The following is a 19,378-nucleotide window of genomic DNA, read 5'->3' as shown; positions in this document are numbered from 1 at the left end:
TTTTTAAAAAATAACATAGACCCTGCAAGGTACGGGATGATTCATAAAGATTTGCACAGTTATTTATGTATAACTGCATTTATTGATACTGGTTACCTTTTTTAAATCTATGATTTACATTGCAAAGTATAACTTATATAAATAAATATACGAGGGCTGATCCAGAATTACGTGTACTTCTTACATATTTTCTATATTTTTCGTCTAAATCATTTAAAAATTCATAAATATATAATTCAAAGTGTTCTGCACAGACGAAAATAATTGAAGGTCTGTAAATTAAATGTATTTTGAAAAATTACGGCTTTCAAAATAATGGGAACGCACAGTCAGCGCACGGTCTAAAATGTACGTTTACAACCTTTTTTATCTTTCTATCTCAACATGTTTTTCTTCCACGTTTGTCTAGGAAATTCCGCCAATTTACGTTACATATAACGCTGACGTCAAACGAACATACTGTTCAAATTTCTGACGTCATTTCCGTTTAAAAGTCGTTATTTTTTTTTATCTGATTAAAAGCACAGTCTTGGATACAATATGGCGTCATCAGACTTTGTAGAAGCGCGAGCGGTGATAAAGTTTTGCGTTGGATTGGGAAAAACACTGACACAGACAATGAAAATGATGACCGAGGCGAAAATGAAACAGCCCGTGTGCCGGTCATTAATCTTCAACTGGCACCAACGCTATAGGGAAGGGCGAGATTCCTTAGACGACAATAAGGGAAGAGGACGGAAGAAAACCAGGGGTACGACGTTAGTGACGTCAGTGAAAAACGTCATCGAAGGAGATCGCCGCTTGACTGTCCGTGAGGTAGCAAGCGCTGTCGGGGCGGGGTACGGAAGTGTCCAAAGGATTTTAACAGACGATTTAGGCATGAGAAAAGTTTGTGCGAGATGGGTCCCTCGATTGTTACGTGAGGACGAGAGAGAAAAACGTGTGCGTGACTCAAAGGCATTTCTGCGAAGATATGCACGGGAAGGTGAACAATTTATGAACCGGATCATAACTACCTGGTTATGGTTTTACGATCCGGAGACAAAGCAACAATCCTCTGTTTGGAAGAGAGCCTCTTCACCACCTCCGGAAAAAGCCAGAGTAAACAAGTCTGGAGCCAAGTACATGTTCATCATGTTCATGGATAGACAGGGAATGCTTCTCAGCCACGTTGTACCAAAGGGTCAAACGGTCAATGCAGAATACTTTGCGAAGGTATCATTATTATTGTTATTATTATTATTATTATTATTATTATTATTATTATTATTATTAACACTATTATTAATTGCAATTAAAATTGAAATGATAAGATGATATTATGTTATTTCTTTATAATCCAAAGGTTATTCGCAGAGAACTGGCACATGCGATCGCAAAAAAGAGGCCGGGTGTAAATTTGGATCAGTTTTTACTGCACATGGACAATGCCCCAGCACACACTGCTGCATCCACCCGGCTTGAGCTCAGCCTCTTAGACCTGGAGACCGTCGCGCATCCGCCATACTCGCCAGATCTTGCACCAATGGATTTTGCGGTATTTCTAGAAATAAAGAGGCAGCTTAGAGGACATCGTTTCATTCACTCCACGAACTGCAAGTTAATGTGCATAATGCAATATCCACGTTTTCTAAAGAGTGGTATTCAAGTGTTTATACGCAGTGGATTACGCGCCATGAAAAGTGTGTCAGAGTCGGTGGAAAATACTTTGAAAAAATGTGACGCTGTATGAGCGCAACGTCATTGACGTTATTGGACTGCGCCGGTCGGGTTCAATCAAATGTCGTAAATGTATTGTAATTCAGTGAAAATTGTATGTATTGTTCTTAAGATTTTAGGAAGTATACCTGATATGTTGTTTGTATTGTATGTGAATTTTCTATGTTCTATGTGCCACGATAATTGAATTATTAAAAATGTCCACGTAATTCTGGATCAACCCTCGTATATTCTTAACTTCTAATATGTAATTAGTTAATTTGTCAACTGCGCACCAAAACACTGTATCTGAATGCATACGCAAGCTTATGCATCCGTCAGTTGTAACCATGCACACCCCCCCCCCACCCGGTCCAGGGAATAGCAGGGACTTTTACTTTCGGTCCAGCCAACCCAAGCTAAATTCCCCACCCTGCAGGGAAGATCTGATGGCAAAGTTCCCACCAAATCCCCCCCCCCCCACAGCACCCAAGGGACATTAGGTTAAGCCTCATCCGCACTGTATTTTCCACGAAGACCCGGTACTGCGGGACCACCTGAAAGGTAAAAACACGGCCCATTTCCCCTGGTATACCCCGATGTGGGGGCCCTGGTTACAATTGACTGGTGCATACTGATCCATAGTAATCCAATCTCATGCCAAGACGATTTCTGGTCTGACATCGCCAGGTAAGTTATTCTTAAGCATAAAAAAGCCTGGACAGCATTTGAGAAAGGCTGTTGTGAGGTCAAATCATCATTACTTCACTATGCCACAACATTGGGTGATTATTGATTTACATTCTTGGCTAGGAAACAAAAAGTGAGATCAAAGCGTCTTCAGAAAAAGAACTTCATGATGCACCAGTCAAATGTAACCACGCCTACGCACATAGGTAAACACTCATCATATTCATAAGCCAGATGCTGTGCACATATTAATACATTTGGCTTCATTTAGAATGAAACTTCATAAATAAGTATGCGCATATTTGATATTTATTTATCTCCATTTTGCAAAATTGAAATCACATGATTTTATCAAACGAACTTGTATTGCTTGAAATTTTATGTGTCAAATTAAACATGCTATCCACGGTAAGATGACAATAAATCTGTTTGGTGGTAATCATTCAATGGCGACTTTATTGATAAATTTCTTCAATATAACAGGTATAAAATTCACACCATCGGCATCCGGAAGTAGTGATAGCATGTACATGTGTGAATCACTCGGCCGCTCTGATCAGAGTGAATGAGTCAATACAGTAGACTGGTACCCGAATTTACTTTTCCTCAAAAACACAAATTATAACGTTATATAGGTACGCAGCATATGGTTTTTAGCTCTACTGGCCAAAGGCCAGAAGAGCTTATGCGATGGTAATGTGTACGTAGTATGTGCGTCCGTGCGTTCGTGCGTCTGTAAACAATTGCTTGTGAACACGATACAGTCTTCAGTTTTGATTTTATCTTGATGAAACTTGTACAGTATCTAGATATCCATTAGAGCTTGGTTCCTTTCGAAAACCAGCCAGATCCGCCCATGCATGCCTAGATTATGGCCCTTGATAGTATAAAAAAATGCTATTGTGTAAACAATTGGTTGTGAACATGATACAGTGTTCAGTTTTGATTGTATCTCGATGAAACTTGTACAGTATCTAGATATCCATTAGAGCTTGGTTCCTTTCGAAAACCAGCCAGATGTGCCCATGAATGCCTAGATTATGCATGCCTAGATCATGGCCCTTGATAGTATAAAAAAATGCTAATGTGTAAACAATTGGTTGTGAACACGATACAGAGTTCAGTTTTGATTGTATCTTGATGAAACTTGTACAGTATCTAGATATCCATAAGAGCTCGGTTCCTTTTGAGAACCAGCCAGATCCGCCCATGAATGCCTAGATTATGGGCCATGAAAGTTTTAAAGAAATGCTCTCTATTTTTAGCCAGGTCTGCATGAGCGAATTCTATTTTTAGCCAAGTTTACATGTACATGTAAATTCAAGTCTAGAGTTAAGGGAGACAATTTGCAAGTCTTGGATCAACAAAATTTCTATTCCTCACAATTTTATTCATTGTCATCACATTGTTATACAATACAGTATTATATATTTACATTCATAGTGCATAAATATATATAATGTTGAAAAGGAGAGATGGCAATTTTGTCAATGTTCATATATAAAATAGTGTATATATTTTAAGTATGCTTTTGTATTGTAAGAGATTTTACCACAATTGAGCAAGGATAGGAATTTGGCAAATATGCAAATTAAAATCATAACTTAATTGGAATAAAACATTGCGCATCAAAATTGCCCTATAATATCAATGTTTACCAGCACAACAACAGCAATTTTAAATGCATAATTATTGCATAACAGTTTCCTGCGGTGATGTAAAAGACACCAAATGGCATGAAATGGATATTAGTAGACATAAAAGTAAACATGTATGAAAAACACAGCAAATTGCATAACAGTTTGGTGCGGTTATGTAAAAGATGCCAAATGGCATGAAATGGATATAAGTAGACATAAAAGCAAACATGCATTATTTGTACACACATCATATTGCAAAACAGTTTCCAGTGGTTATGTAAAATATGCCAAATGGCATCAAATGGAAATAAATGGGCAAATATCTATAAAAATGTTCATGTATACATCATGGCCATTAAAATATTGGGTGCATTTGCAATAATCTATACAATGTTTTTTGAATGCAAAATTATGTACAAACATTAAATTGCATAGCGGTTTCTGGTGGTTATCTAAAAGACGCCAGATGAAATGAGATGTAAAAAATAGACAAGAATTGAAAAGAAATCTCTTCTTATACATCATGGCTATTGAGATACTGTGTGCATTTGCAGTAATCTATATTACATGTTAATGTATACACATGTGTTTGTGAGTTAAGCAACATGTACAAATGACATTGTAACCTTGAATGAACAATTGACTCTTATGGAACAAACTAGAGCATGTCATTATGTGGCATTAAAGTATGAAGGTAGTACACAAAAAATATACACAAAATAATTATGTACACTTTGGACATACATCCCTGTGGTCTTGAACCATCAGGTGAATATTATGAAACAAACTTAAACTTGTAAATCAATTTGTGGCATTAAAGTGTGTAAGCAGTAGGCAAGGCAAAAAATCTATACAACATGACATTGTGTACATACACTGGTGTGGCCTTGAACCATCAGGTGAATGTTATGAAACAAAGTGTAGGTTGTAATTCAATTTGTGGCATTAAAAGTGTGTAGGCAGTATGCAAAGCAAAAAATCTATACAACATGACATTTTTACATATATGTCTGTGGTTTTGAACCACCTGGTGATTAAAGTGTGTAGGCAGTAGGCAGAAATCTACACAACATTACATTGTTTACATATATTCCTGTGGCCTTGAACCACCAGGTGGTTTAAGTGTGTAGGCAAAAATCTAAACAACATTACATAGTTTACATATATTCCTGTGGCCTTGAACCACCAGGTGGTTTAAGTGTGTAGGCAAAAATCTATTAACAACATGACACTGCTTACATACATTCCTGTGGGTTTGAAGTCCACATCAGGTGGATGTTATGAAACAAACTGTAGCTTGTAAATCAACTTGTGGCATTAGAGTGCGTAGGCAGTAGGCAAAAATCTATACAACATGACAGTCGTTACATACATTTGTATGGGATTAAACCATCAAGTTATTTTGGAGAGTATAGGCAAAATATTAATCTAAACAAAATGTCTTTGCACAAATGTTGTTAATTTGCAGTAGTTTACACAACATGTTTATGTGTAAATTTTCCCAAATCAAAAAAACATGTTTCAGCATAAATCATGGATTGAGATATTTGCAGTACGGTACTCTGTACAACATGGTTATGTGTACATATTTTCTTGTTGGGTTAGAAATGTATGCAAATGACAAAATGGAAAACAATAGTGTGATGTTGGAGCATTAGTTGAATGTTCTGAAACTAACTGTAGCATGCTTGTGGCATTAAAGAGTTCAAGTGATATACAATTTCCATACAATATGCCATATTGTACATAATCTTGTGGCCATGGACCATCAGGTGAATGGTTTGACACAAACTAAAGCATATTAATCATTGACCTGTGGCGTTATAAGAGTAAGGGCAAATGTGGAAACAAAATGTTTTTGTGTGCATACATTTATGTGGTTTTGAGCTATCAGCAGAATGTCTTGAGGCAAAACTTAAGCATATAAATCAATTGGTGCTGTAAAGCTGCACTCTCAGATATTGACCATTATATCAACTTTTATTATCTGGCCAAGATTAAGCTAAATTTCATTTTAATGTCTGATGAAACACTACCCAAACAAATCAGATAGCTGTTTTTAGCTCTACTGGCCAAAGGCCAGAAGAGCTTATGCGATGGTAATGTGTACGTAGTATGTGCATCCGTGCGGTCGTGCGTTCGTGCGTCTGTAAACAATTGCTTGTGAACACGATACAGTCTTCAGTTTTGATTGTATCTCGATGAAACTTGTACAGTATCTAGATATCCATTAGAGCTTGGTTCCTTTCGAAAACCAGCAAGATCCGCCCATGAATGCCTAGATTATGGGCCATGAAAGTTTTAAAGAAATGTTTTTTATTTTTAGCCAGTTCTGCATGAGCGAATTCTATTTTTAGCCAAGTTTACATGTATATGTAAATTCAAGTCTAGAGTTAAGGGAGACAATTTGCAAGTCTAGGATTTTGAGAGACAATTTGCTTTTTGCTTTTGCAGTTGATTTTGTGAATTACTCTGCCTTGTTCTTGTTGAAAGCCCAAAGGCCATTTTTTAGCTTTAAGTTCTGTAGTTTGCGCATTCATTTTAACAAAATTGGTTGTGAATGTTTAAGTTATGCACTTGGTGTCATTACTGGCCACACCCAGGGTTCACAGGTTTGGTAAACATAAATCTGGAAAGGTTTGAAAATCTTTTTGTGTGTTCGTGCATCCATCTCAGCACAATTGATTGTGAATGTTTGTTCAAATTGATCAATGTTGTCCTAGGATGCCCTTGACTTTGACCTTTTGACCAACTTTTTTTAACTTTTAAAACTACATTCAAGTCTAGAGTTAAGGGAGACAATTTGCAAGTCTAGGATTTTGAGAGACAATTTGCTTTTTGCTTTTGCAGTTGATTTTGTGAATTACTCTGCCTTGTTCTTGTTGAAAGCCCAAAGGCCATTTTTTAGCTTTAAGTTCTGTAGTTTGCGCATTCATTTTAACAAAATTGGTTGTGAATGTTTAAGTTATGCACCTGGTGTCATTACTGGCCACACCCAGGGTTCACAGGTTTGGTAAACATAAATCTGGAAAGGTTTGAAAATCTTTTTGTGTGTTTGTGCATCCATCTCAGCACAATTGATTGTGAATGTTTGTTCAAATTGATCAATGTTGTCCTAGGATGCCCTTGACTTTGACCTTTTGACCAACTTTTTTTAACTTTTAAAACTACAGAAAATTTTACTATGAGTACAGTTTTGAAAGCATTTTTTTTTTTTTTTGTCAGATGACTTTTACTTGGCACATATTAAAATAGTTCATGCAACTAATCTGCTTACAATACTTTCTGGGCTCAGATGTTGAACGTGCTACGTTTTCAGGTAACCCAAACACAAAACATAAACTATATGTCTGTTGCTTTTTACCCATACATACATGCTCTGGATTGATATGACCACAAAAGCCATGCCAGTAGAGCATAGGCCCTTTTGGGCCTCTTGTTATTTTACATTAATAGTATTTAAACAATCAATACCAAAAATCATGCTGTATTTAAAAAAGTGCTGAGTGCCATGCAATGATTAGTTAAAAAATAAACTTTGTATTTAAAAAGAAAATGTCACGGAAACTATGCAAATTATGTCGAAAAAAAGAGCAGTCTTGTTAATAAATTAATATCAACATTCTATACAAAGGATAACAATACTTTTGAAAACAAACAAACAAATATGTTTACTACTTAGACCGCACGCTTGATTCGGTTTAAGTACCCACAAGACATTTCGAATGCGCGACGGGCACCGTAGTTAGCTGATACTGGTCTCTATTCGGATAAAAGAGAAAGCGGCTACCAGTCTATCAATAAAGAGCTTTGAACGGAAAATGTTGATGCATACTTTTCCAATATGTTCATATTCTTATTGCATTTAATCTGAGGGTATGCAAGAACATTCATGTAGTTAACCCGATTAACTCACTCGCTACGTACCCATTTCCTGTGCTTCATTAAAAGAACATACAATTAGCTTGTCTTGTTAGGAGAACTATTTTTATTGGATGTTTTCATTGTAATCAGTTCTGGTACTACTTTGATTATTCAAATTTGCTAACGGCAATCCAATCAAAATACAGCGTATGAATACATTACTTCAGTGAACCCCCAGATGCGGCTTGAAAATGCAGACATCGCGGTTACGGCTATGAACTAGGCCACAAGTGCCCTAGTCCAAAAACCTGGCTTTGTCACATTGCGATTCTTGTTCACTTTTTTATCTGATTGTTTTATTGCTTTTGACTGGTACATAATACATCGTTATTGTATTCACTTCTAAGTGAAAGCGGCGTAGTCGAGCGCTCTGTCTTACGACAGCTCTTGTTAAGGAGAACAATTATAGTTCAAAAACACATAGACGGATGAATTGAAATCCATATCACATGTAGGTTGTTTGAAATTTTTGAAAAATTGTTTTATTACAATGTCTTTTATAAAACGATGGATATTCATTTGTAGTAAAGGCCCCTCCTATGTACACAATTGCATTGATGATTAAAAAAATTGTCTGTCAAAGGAACTCTTTGTAGATTGGCAGGTAGCTTCTTACTTTTCTGGACCAAATGCAAGTATTGCAAAAATCCTTAGTATTTCTAGAGCTAAGTTACTGAAAGCTGCCAACCTATGCGAGGGCCCCTTAAAGACAAAGGCAGATATGATAGTGATAACGACAGTTAAAATTTTAAGGTCTATATTTTCATCTTGTAAGAAAGAATATTCTCTGATGTAAATAAATAAAAAACAGAATTAAAATAAAGACGTTCTCATTTCTGCCAACTACATCTATTTAATTATATTTGACATGTTTTGAAACATAAATGAAGTACTATTTCAGTTGGATATTTTTGTTGAAGATGTCACCCTCTAGGCTCTTCATTGTTTTAGAGCGTCGGTGTCACTGGCGAGAGTGTAGATCAGAAATAGACGAGGAAGCTGTTTACTATGTGCGCCATCTGTATTTCCACCTGTTTCACGAGAAGATTAAGTGTGTTGGAACTTTGTTACTTGCGAAGACTGGAAGGGAAAACTGCCTGTTTGATACTCAGAGTCGTAACATGGTCCCTGAGCTGCCCGAGAGCTTTGTCTGCGGATGGCTGGAATGCAATGTAGGTGGCAAACAATCAGGCGTTTAAAGTTCATTTAAACAAGAAAAAAGTTGGGGTATTGAAATCACCTTGGTGTCATTGATGGCAGGAGCGTGCAAAAACTTTAACCTTGTGCATAACTCAAAAAATATTTGAAGATATTCAAATAGAACTTGGACAGTAGACACATTTGTAGCAAGGCCCATAACTAGTATTGAGAGAATTATCTAGTTCTGCTTCTTTTTCAACATCAAACTCTTGCAAAATCTTAAACTTTGGCTATATCTCAAAAAACGTTCAAGATATTAAAATGAAACTTCATACACACATTGTCAGGGACCATATGAATAAGCACATGTATATAGGGCATTTTACTTACCTTAATTATAACTGAATTTTGCCCCTTTTAAACATTCAATCTAATTTTCATCTAGAATTTGCTTATTTTAGATGGAAGATAAACGTTAGTATTCACATTTTGCTTATTTTAGATGGAAGATAAACGTTAGTATTCACATTTGAATTTCATTGAATAAGATATTCTATATAACCATGAATTTCAACCAAATTTAGGATGCCGAAAATGAACATTCTTTGCGAACCTATCACTTCCTTATGTTATCTGATATCGCATATTATAATAATGCACCAGTCAATTGTAACCACGGCCCCCCCAGGTCCGGGGAATAGCGGGGACTTTGACTTTCGGTCCAGCCAACCCCGGCTATGATCCCCATCCTGCGGGGACGAACAGATGGTAAAATCCCCCCCAAATGCCCCCGCACCCCAGGGACCCTAGGTAAGGCCCATTCCTGCTATATTTAAAGCAAAGACAAAACTGACGCATTCATCCGGCACTGTGGGGCCACCTAAAAGGTTAAAACACGACCCATTTCCCTGGCTATCCCCGGTATACCCCTGGACCTGGGAGGCTGTGGGTACATTTGACTGGTGCATAACTTAATGGAAAACAGTCATACAACATCCATTATTGAACATCACTATCATACATTTTGTCACAAACCTGGCTCCAGTTTCTTGAAATTTCTCTAATATTTTTGATTACATAAATTCTGCATAAAATATGTAAATTGGATAGGAAATAAATTCTGATTATCTCAAATACAAATTCTGAGAAATTTTATTGGTAGTATCTTGGTAAGGCCATTAAGCAATGCATGATTTACCCGAGTGTAACTCTTTTTTTTGGATATAAATTTTCATGAGCATACTTTTTACAGGTTCGACTGGAGAATGCTGACCAATTCTACAAACATGTGCAGAGCCACACGGACTGTTACCCTGATGGCAACCACGTGACTGGTGGCTGCAAGTGTCTCTGGCAAGGTAGTCCACAATATTCCACAACAGTCGGTCACTAGTTGAAATCCTACCACCCAAATCATTTCATTCTTGACTAAACAAATTTCAAAGCCTATAGAACATTGATTGTGGATGGTTTTAAATTTAGTTCACCTTTTACTAAGAATATACCACAGAATGTTTAGTACAATTAGAGATGTGATTTGTCCGCAGGTTCTAGGATTTCTGCAGATCTAAAGGGACCAACAACATAAATAAAAACTCTTTTTTTTTGGTTGTTACTTAACTTGTTGGTAGTATTGATACTCAAAAGTTGAAATCAGGAGACCACTCAAATGGGCTTCTATAAAACCAATTTTGCGTTTGCAACAGGGTGCTTCACCTAAAGCGCCCCTAAAGCCAATTGCCTTAATGGTTTTCAGCTGCCAGTTCAATTAAACATTCCGGACTGTACACATTCATGGTCTGTTATGAAGACAAGAAGTATAGGTATTGTCATAACCTTTGTGTTGGCATCTGTGTTGTGGCTGTGGCTGTTGTCATGGTGATAAAACCTTGATGGTGTGCAATCTTAAAATGATATTGAAGATTTTCATATGAAACTTGGTACAGTGTCAGATGTGTGTATATCTGTTCCATATGAAACTTGTTATGTTGTCAGATGTGCCTATATCTGTAGCATATGAAGCTTGGTCCAGCGTCACATGTGTGTTTATCTGTAGCATATGAAGCTTGTTATGTTGTCACATGTGCGTATATCTGTAGCATATGAAGCTTGGTCCAGCGTCACATGTGCGTATATCTGTAGCATATGAAGCTTGGTATGATGTCACATGTGCCTATATCTGTTCCATATGAAACTTGTTATGTTGTCACATGTGCGTATATCTGTAGCATATGAAGCTTGGTCCAGCGTCACATGTGCGTATATCTGTAGCATATGAAGCTTGGTATGATGTCACATGTGCCTATATCTGTTCCATATGAAACTTGTTATGTTGTCACATGTGCGTATATCTGTAGCATATGAAGCTTGGTCCAGCGTCACATGTGTGTTTATCTGTAGCATATGAAGCTTGGTACGATGTCACATGTGCGTATATCTGTTCCATATGAAACTTGGTATGATGTCACATGTGCGTATATCTGTAGCATATGAAGCTTGGTCCATCGTCACATGTGTGTTTATCTGTAGCATATGAAGCTTGGTATGATGTCACATGTGCGTATATCTGTAGCATATGAAGCTTGGTATGATGTCACATGTGCCTATATCTGTAGCATATGAAACTTGGTATGATGTCACATGTGCGTATATCTGTAGCATATGAAGCTTGGTATGGTGTCACATGTGCCTATATCTGTAGCATATGAAACTTGGTATGATGTCACATGTGCCTATATCTGTAGCATAATTATGAAACTTGGTATGATGTCACATGTGGGTATATCTCTAGCATATGAAACTTGGTATGATGTCACATGTGGGTATATCTCTAGCATATGAAACTTGGTATGTTGTCACATGTGCCTATTTCTGAAGCATATAAAACTTGGTATGTTGTCACATATGCCTATAGCTGTAGTATATAAAACTTGGTACACTGTCACATGTGTGTTTATCTGTAGCATATGAAACTTGGTACAGCGTCACATGTGCCTATATCTGTAGCATATGAAGCTTGGTACAGCGTCACATGTTTGTTTATCTGTAGCGTATGGAACTTGGTACAGCGTCACATGTGCTTATATCTGTAACGTATGAAACTTGGTACATTGTCACATGTGCCTATATCTGTAGCATATGAAACTTGGTACAGTGTCACATGTTTGTTTATCTGTAACGTATGGAACTTGGTACAGCGTCACATGTGCTTATATCTGTAAGGTATGAAACTTGGTATGTTGTCACATGTGCCTATATCTGTAGCATATGAAACTTGGTACAGTGTCACATGTGCCTATATCTGTAGCATATGAAACTTGCTACACTGTCACATGTGTGTATATTTGTAGCATATGAAACTTGGTACATTGTCACATTTGTGTATATATGTAGCATTTGAAACTTGGTACAGTGTCACATGTGTATGCGTATCTCAAAGTGTTATTTCACACCAGAATAGATATGTTTTATTTGTCAAAATGTCAGGTAATAGTCCTAGGGTAAGCTCCAACGTTTTTTTTAAAGTATTTAATGGCGGTAGATGATTCCAGGTTGTGCTATGTGTGTGAAGTCTCGGCACAAGTTACGTGACCATCTGAAGAGCCATACCCAGGAGAAAGTGGTCGCCTGTCCCACGTGCGGAGCCCTTTTCTCGTGCAGGACAAAGTTCTTTGATCATCTAACAAGGCAGCCAGGATATAGCACAGGTAACTTCAAGTTTAGCACAGCATGTATATATTACTTATATAGATAGCTATTATATTAATGGCGTAAGTTATGAGGTTAATGATACTTATGAGGTTCAACACATGGATAAGAAAAAAATGTCAGATGAATGCCATGAATATTTTTCCTGTCATAAAAACATCATGTACCAAGCAGCATTAAAATACACAGTGATTTATGGTACTTTCTTGCATAATAACTTATTTCATTAAATGTCAATCTCATCCACAGTCATGTCCCTTATCAAGCAGAGATTTTCTTCCACTTCAGATAAGTAGATCCCATAATTTAACAATGCTAGAAATTCTTTTCTTGCCCACAGGCGAAGATAAAATGCCCGTATGGAACTCCTTTTTTATGGTCGCCGCATAGTAATTACCTGCCTTGTTGAAAACTGTCGTCTGTAGCATCATGGAAACCTTGTTTTATGGCAATATTTAGAACACTAATTAATTATTTCTCGCTTCAAATGTTACCATAAAATAGTTTTCACCCACCTTTTAAGAAATAATGCTTCACTCTCCTTAGAACTATTTGGCTATTAACATAATGTGTAGCACTGTGCGCATATCCATGACAACTACGAAGTATCGCATATCTATACGCAATTACTTTCACTAAGCACAAAAGAGTTCCAGCAAAAAAAAATACATTTTTACTTTATTTTGTTTAACTGAGGTGGGAGAAAAAGCATCTACCATAGCCGCTCGTGTAAGATAGGTTCATTCCGACCCTTGCGCTGGGTGTTTTGCAGAAACTCGGTAAACCTTGTTTCCGCAAAACACCCTACGCTCGGGCGGAATGAACCTATCTTACACTCTCGGCCATGGAAGATACTTATAATCTCTGTTACCGCATTCAAATATAGCTTGAATTCAGAGATACATAGTTTCAAAATAACTACAAAATTGCACACATTACATCGAAATCTGAAGGAAAAAGTGCATCTTATAATTTCAGTCATAATTTTTATACAGTACACACATTTATGCATTACTTTAACACTGTTTAAGTTTAGTTAAATAACAGATGTTTCAAGGTGAAATAATCATAATTCAAGAGAAAAACAATTTCAAAATTTTTAATGATGTCACATGAACTTTGTCCGCTAAATCTTCAGTTCAAGTTATGTTTCATATCTAATCTAACCCAATGTCGAGCGGATCACTGGAGTAATCATAATGTTTTTCAGAATAAGGTCAACTTTTGTTGTATGTTTACATTTAATATTGTACATGTTTTTAACATACAGATAATAAAAAAGAGAAGGCCAAAAGCAGCTGTTATTTTAATGATCAGCAATTGCTCCAGTGTGGCTGAGGGCTCTTAAGTTATTGGAACTATAGCACTTATGAAATCAAACATTGAAGTTTGTAAGGGCATGCCTTTGTTACTCAGGTTTGAGCGTTATGGCATTGGTTGATTGAAATATTAACAATGTTATGTATGTTAAGACACTTGAACACTATATATTTGGCAACCAATCACCAAAAACAAAAACACTATGTAATGGTAAATATGTGGGTCTTCCAAGAATAAAGGCTCCCTGCAGCCGGCCACAGGAACCAAACACATAGAAATGATTTAACATTAATTATGTGCTATTCTGGCCAGCAAAGTCCACATTGACAATCTGTGGTTGCTTTTGTAAATCAAACTGAAATATGACCTTTACCTCCAAAGTACAACAGACTTGAAAACTCACTTATGGGGAGTCTGGTTTGAAATATCTATAAATCACAGTCATGCAAATCTTTTATTTTACTCTTTCTTGTTGTAATCCACATCTGCTGATCCAGATAGGCAGCATAAATAAAGTACTAGTCACACTATCAGGTGTTGGCATACTAAGAATTGTCAATTTTTTGTCTGTTATTTATTGAATTCATTGAAGAAGTTAACTCACTGCAGGGCATGGTGTGTGTACCTGTTTACAAATTTGGCATGTTTCATAAATAAGTAATTGTGAGTTGTGTTTATAACTCTAATAAACCATTCCATTCAGCTGATGATGGGGCTGAAGGGCCTGTGGTTTAAATTCAAACCAGCTGGCCAACACTTCAACAGCGATGTCACTCAACGCCGGAGGTAGATAGTGATAGACGTAGGGCAATGTTCTTGCTAAAAACCCGCTATAGTAAAACGGCTTTGGATATTTCACTGATAAGGCATAGGAGATGGTATCCACGATGCTACTTAGATCTGGAGTGGTGTGGGACTCGTGGTTCTTATACTTGAACTCTGGCTTAAAGCAGTCTTGACCGAGGTCATGTTTGACTGTGGGCGATGCCTCTTTCCACCATCGCTTAGCTGTTGTGTCCTTGTCGTACGCCATGATCCCTGATGTTAGAAGAATCAGTAAATTTTGAAATGACAAAAAATCACTGTGTGTATTTTTAATTAAGTAAGAAAGTAAAAGACTTCTTGATGAGTTAGATACCCACCATAGCTGTTTTCTCATGGATTTGTTCCTGTTCTTATTTTAGATGAAGAGAGTAAGTAGAATTTGATATCATACAAATGTTTTGTAGAATTATAGTTTCAATGAATTCTATTGTAAATGTTAAAGAAGTAAACAGCCAAAAGATGCAAAATTGGTAAGGAATGGAGAGCAAAGCATGACCCTTGACTTTGTAGCTGACGTGCACCATAGCACTTGGCCAAGGAGACCGAACAGAGACTTTGTGCTAGCTCTAAGACTTGTTTAAATAGAGTCATGCCCACGTACCTGTTCTGTATCCGCTGGGTACGACGGTGGAGACGTGGACGCCCCACACCTTCTGTTCAAATCTCAGGCTCTCTGTGAACATGGCGAGCGCCGCCTTTGATGCACAGTACACACCCATATGGGGCACTGGGGCTAAACCTGAGGGCGGCATTATAGAATATAATCATTAGTACTTTGAGGTATAAATCATTTAGTTCTCACAGCCAAATGAAACGGTAATCTGCACATGTTTCTCTAGTGTAGTGCATGGTGTATTGCTTATAACGTATAAAATGGAAGCATAACACATAGGAAAAGAACATGCAATAACTGCAATATATCTTCCAAGGAGTTATTGCTTGCAAAGAAATCAGATTATGACCAACTCACAAAAATACCCGCAACCTAAAAGTGTTATATCTTTTTTGCTCCTCCGAAACTGTCTTCCATTTTTTCAACATGGAAGTAAAATAAAGACACGATGTACCTTCCCACACCTTAAAATGTAGGAAGGAAACCGCAAACAAACTAGTTATTGATTGTGGCTTTACCTGCGTTACTAGCTACGTTTATAACACGTCCTTTGCTCCGTCTTAAGAAAGGCAGAAATGTTTTACACATGTTCAGAGGCCCAAGAAAGTTGATGGCCATGATTCTGTATATGTCAGTCAATGGCATTATCTCCACATTTCCAATAAAGCAGATACCCGCATTGTTGATTATGGCCCATAGTCCTGGAAGGAAGGAGAAATAATAAATTACAATATTTTTTTTTTTTATTTAAGAGTAACATGTATACACAGGATATAGTTCTATGTTATAAAAGTCACTTCTTCTGAATTTTTTTGTAATCAAAACCGAATGGTTAAGAAAAATTATATTTTTTATTTCCAAGTATTTTATCATCATGAGAATTGTGATTTTTCCTCTCATTTCTGTATATGTTTGTACAGTCATCTGAAAGTCATTCATTTTTTGACAAGTAAAAGGAAACTACCTTTATAATATTATAAAAAAAAGAATGTGTTAACAATAATAATTAAAATTATGATTTCAACAACCAATTATCCATACTTTCTTGGCCCAACAGTGTCTTCACGGATTGTGCAGCCCTCTTTACTTCAGTTGGATCTTGTACATCTAACTGTATAATTGTAAGTTTTGATGAGGTTGTCTCCCTTAGTTTAATAGCTCCAGGTCCTTCTGCGCTGAGACAGCTAGCGATCACTCGGTAACCAAGGCTGTCTAGTTGGCGAGCCAGCTCAAACCCTATGCCTCGGTCACATCCTGAATAATGAATGAAAAGTAGTAAAGGGGTGTAAGCATTCAGTTAGGGTTTTAAGTTTGTCTGGGGAGGTTTTGAGGTTGCATAAGGGGTTAACAGTTTGTCTTGGGGTGGTAGGGTTAAGTTTCCCTATGGGGGGGGGGGGGCAGGATTTTTATTTTGTGTTTGTCTTGGGGGCATGAGTTATTTGGGGGTTGGGGGGAGACCTTTTTGTTAAACATAGCTCAGTGCCCTTTTATAATTCTTATGGTTGCATTTGTCAGGCATAAATAGTAATTGTGATAACTTAATCTGAAAGTGGTCTATCATATAACCAATATATGTTTATTCTTAATTTACTTTTATGTTTTTGCTGAATAAAGATATTGTTTTCACAGGTTACTGTAGTTTTTCTTGCATTTAAGATCGTCCGAAAGAGTCATTTACTTTAATGGTTGAACACTGATGGACATTACCTGTAATTAGTACAAATTTTTCTGCAACCGGCAGTTGGGGTCGTTTCAAGGTGTTCCAATGGTAAAGTAAGCTCACGATCAACGGAACGGTAGCAAAAAGCGGCAAGACCCAGAATTGTAGCACTTTATGACTTGCAAGAATCACAGCTAGAGATAAACAACTTCTCCAGTCCCAAACAACTCTTCTCCATAAAAATTGGAACACCAGTAGCCCGCAGTAACATGATCCAATACCCACAATTATATCAAGGTCTGGTACCACAAACACTTTTGCTGATTGGTTCATGTTTAGATCTTTGCTGATTTTATGAGTTCAATCATGTTACATAGACGTGGTCCACTGTATAGAAAGTACTGGAATTATTATTGTGAAACATGACAAAAAAATAAAATTCCTAGAATGCACAGGATATAATTTTGTTTCATTTTATATGAGGTTAATTTGGAAGCAAAAGGCTTAATTTAGAAGATAATGAAACATAATAAACATTCACACACAGCGAAACGTTTCATTTTAAGCTAAAGCTAATTTAGAAAAAAATGGTGGTGCTTTAAAAAATCTGAATTTGAGATGCTATTTTTATTAATTTAGCAAAACTTTTAATTATTTTGGTTGAAACAATATTTGTCACAGATAAACAGGGCTTTTAAATTTTCAGGATTGTGAGCTTTAAGCTTTAGGTTACTGTACAGTTTAGGGTAATGGTTGATTTTAAAGAATTTCTTTTATCAGACATATGCCGAAGAAAACAGTAGGAAGAAGCTTGAAATGAATATAATGACTTTGGAACCAATTTCAAAACGGGTCTAAGCCCCTTGACCCTTATTAGGGCATGAATCCTGACTGTTTAAACAGACCCCTGGCTTTATTTAGGTGACCATCAGCTATTTCAACCCCTGTACACGACAGGCTTCACCCTTGTCCACCTTAAATTCTGAACAGAAGTAGCACTTTAATAATTAAACATAGATTGGAACTTTTGAGTCTGGAATGTGAGTTAATATAGGCCTGCCTGGTTTGTAAATATTTGTGTTCTAATTTTTGAATGTTTTTAAGTTCATATCTGATAACCATTACAACTGAGTGACCCTAGTAAGTGTATATTGTTAGGTCCATGGGTGAAGGTTATCTCCATTATTGTACATTATCTGAGATTGTCTACCTGCAGTGACCTATTTGGGACAGACATGTGACCTCAAACAGCACTCTGTGGCCTTTCACTTATATTGCTCTGTAAAAACATGTTTTATTTTAAAATCTAATTTTTTGGTAGAGTCAATTAAAATAATTTCCACTTAAGTTTTTTCTAACTTGTCTGCTTTTTTATAGTTATCTTTTTAGTTATTTTTTTATTTATATTTAAAGAAGGGGAAAGCGTATTGTGCTAGTTTGATACGTGGTTTGCATCTAGGTGCAACAAATATCTTTAACTTTGCTTATAACTTGAAATCTTTAATTTTTACAAAATATATTATACTATATTCTATGACACTGACAATCTAATGTCTTGCTTTTTTAATCATCAAATTACGATTGTAGCAAACTGATCACAGGATGCACACAGATTTATGAGGAAAAAGGCATGATATAGAAATTCAATGCTAACCAGGAAATATGACTACATGTATGTGGAATCTATTAATGCCTACTACAGTTGCATATTATTGTGTAATTGAATGCAGTAGTTTTGTAATTGAACTTCACCATTCATCAAAAATTGCAATATTTCGTAACATATAAGAAAAATATGAAAAAATGGCCCTGGCAGAAGTAAATCAGTATACATATTAGTGGTCGACATTATACTTGGTCCAATGGGTCCCCATTTTTTTTCAAATCTGCCTTATATCAATTTAAGTGTTTTCGTAAATCAGCATTTCAGCGGTTATTGATTTGACTCAGATAAATTAAAAGACTAAGTCAGTAGAAAGAATATAATCTTAAATTCTTAGTTTATATGAAATAACTAAATACATGTTATTGTGTTAAATTAAACAGGTTGTTTTTGTTAAATACATACAGATAATCTGTAACCATTATAGAGCAAAATATTAATTATTATTAATTTGTTATGCATTTTAAAATTATTGAAGAGGATTTATTGACTTAAAA

At 36.3% G+C, this 19,378-nt stretch overlaps 1 protein-coding gene across 1 annotated transcript in view; it reads left to right on the top strand.

The window, feature by feature from the left end:
* The window catches only part of LOC128235081 (histone H4 transcription factor-like), a 44,452-nt gene that overhangs the window by 5,274 nt on the left and 19,800 nt on the right, over nucleotides 1-19,378 (top strand). The window contains exons 3-5 of the mRNA XM_052949796.1: nucleotides 8,904-9,124; nucleotides 10,345-10,450; nucleotides 12,644-12,799. Of these exons, the coding sequence (XP_052805756.1) occupies nucleotides 8,904-9,124; nucleotides 10,345-10,450; nucleotides 12,644-12,799 (483 nt within the window). The remainder of the gene's footprint in view (nucleotides 1-8,903; nucleotides 9,125-10,344; nucleotides 10,451-12,643; nucleotides 12,800-19,378) is intronic.

This window comes from Mya arenaria, chromosome 5, assembly GCF_026914265.1.
Source record: "Mya arenaria isolate MELC-2E11 chromosome 5, ASM2691426v1".
In the NCBI taxonomy this organism is placed as follows: Eukaryota; Metazoa; Mollusca; class Bivalvia; order Myida; family Myidae; genus Mya; species Mya arenaria.
This window is presented reverse-complemented; position numbering and strand designations above follow the sequence as displayed.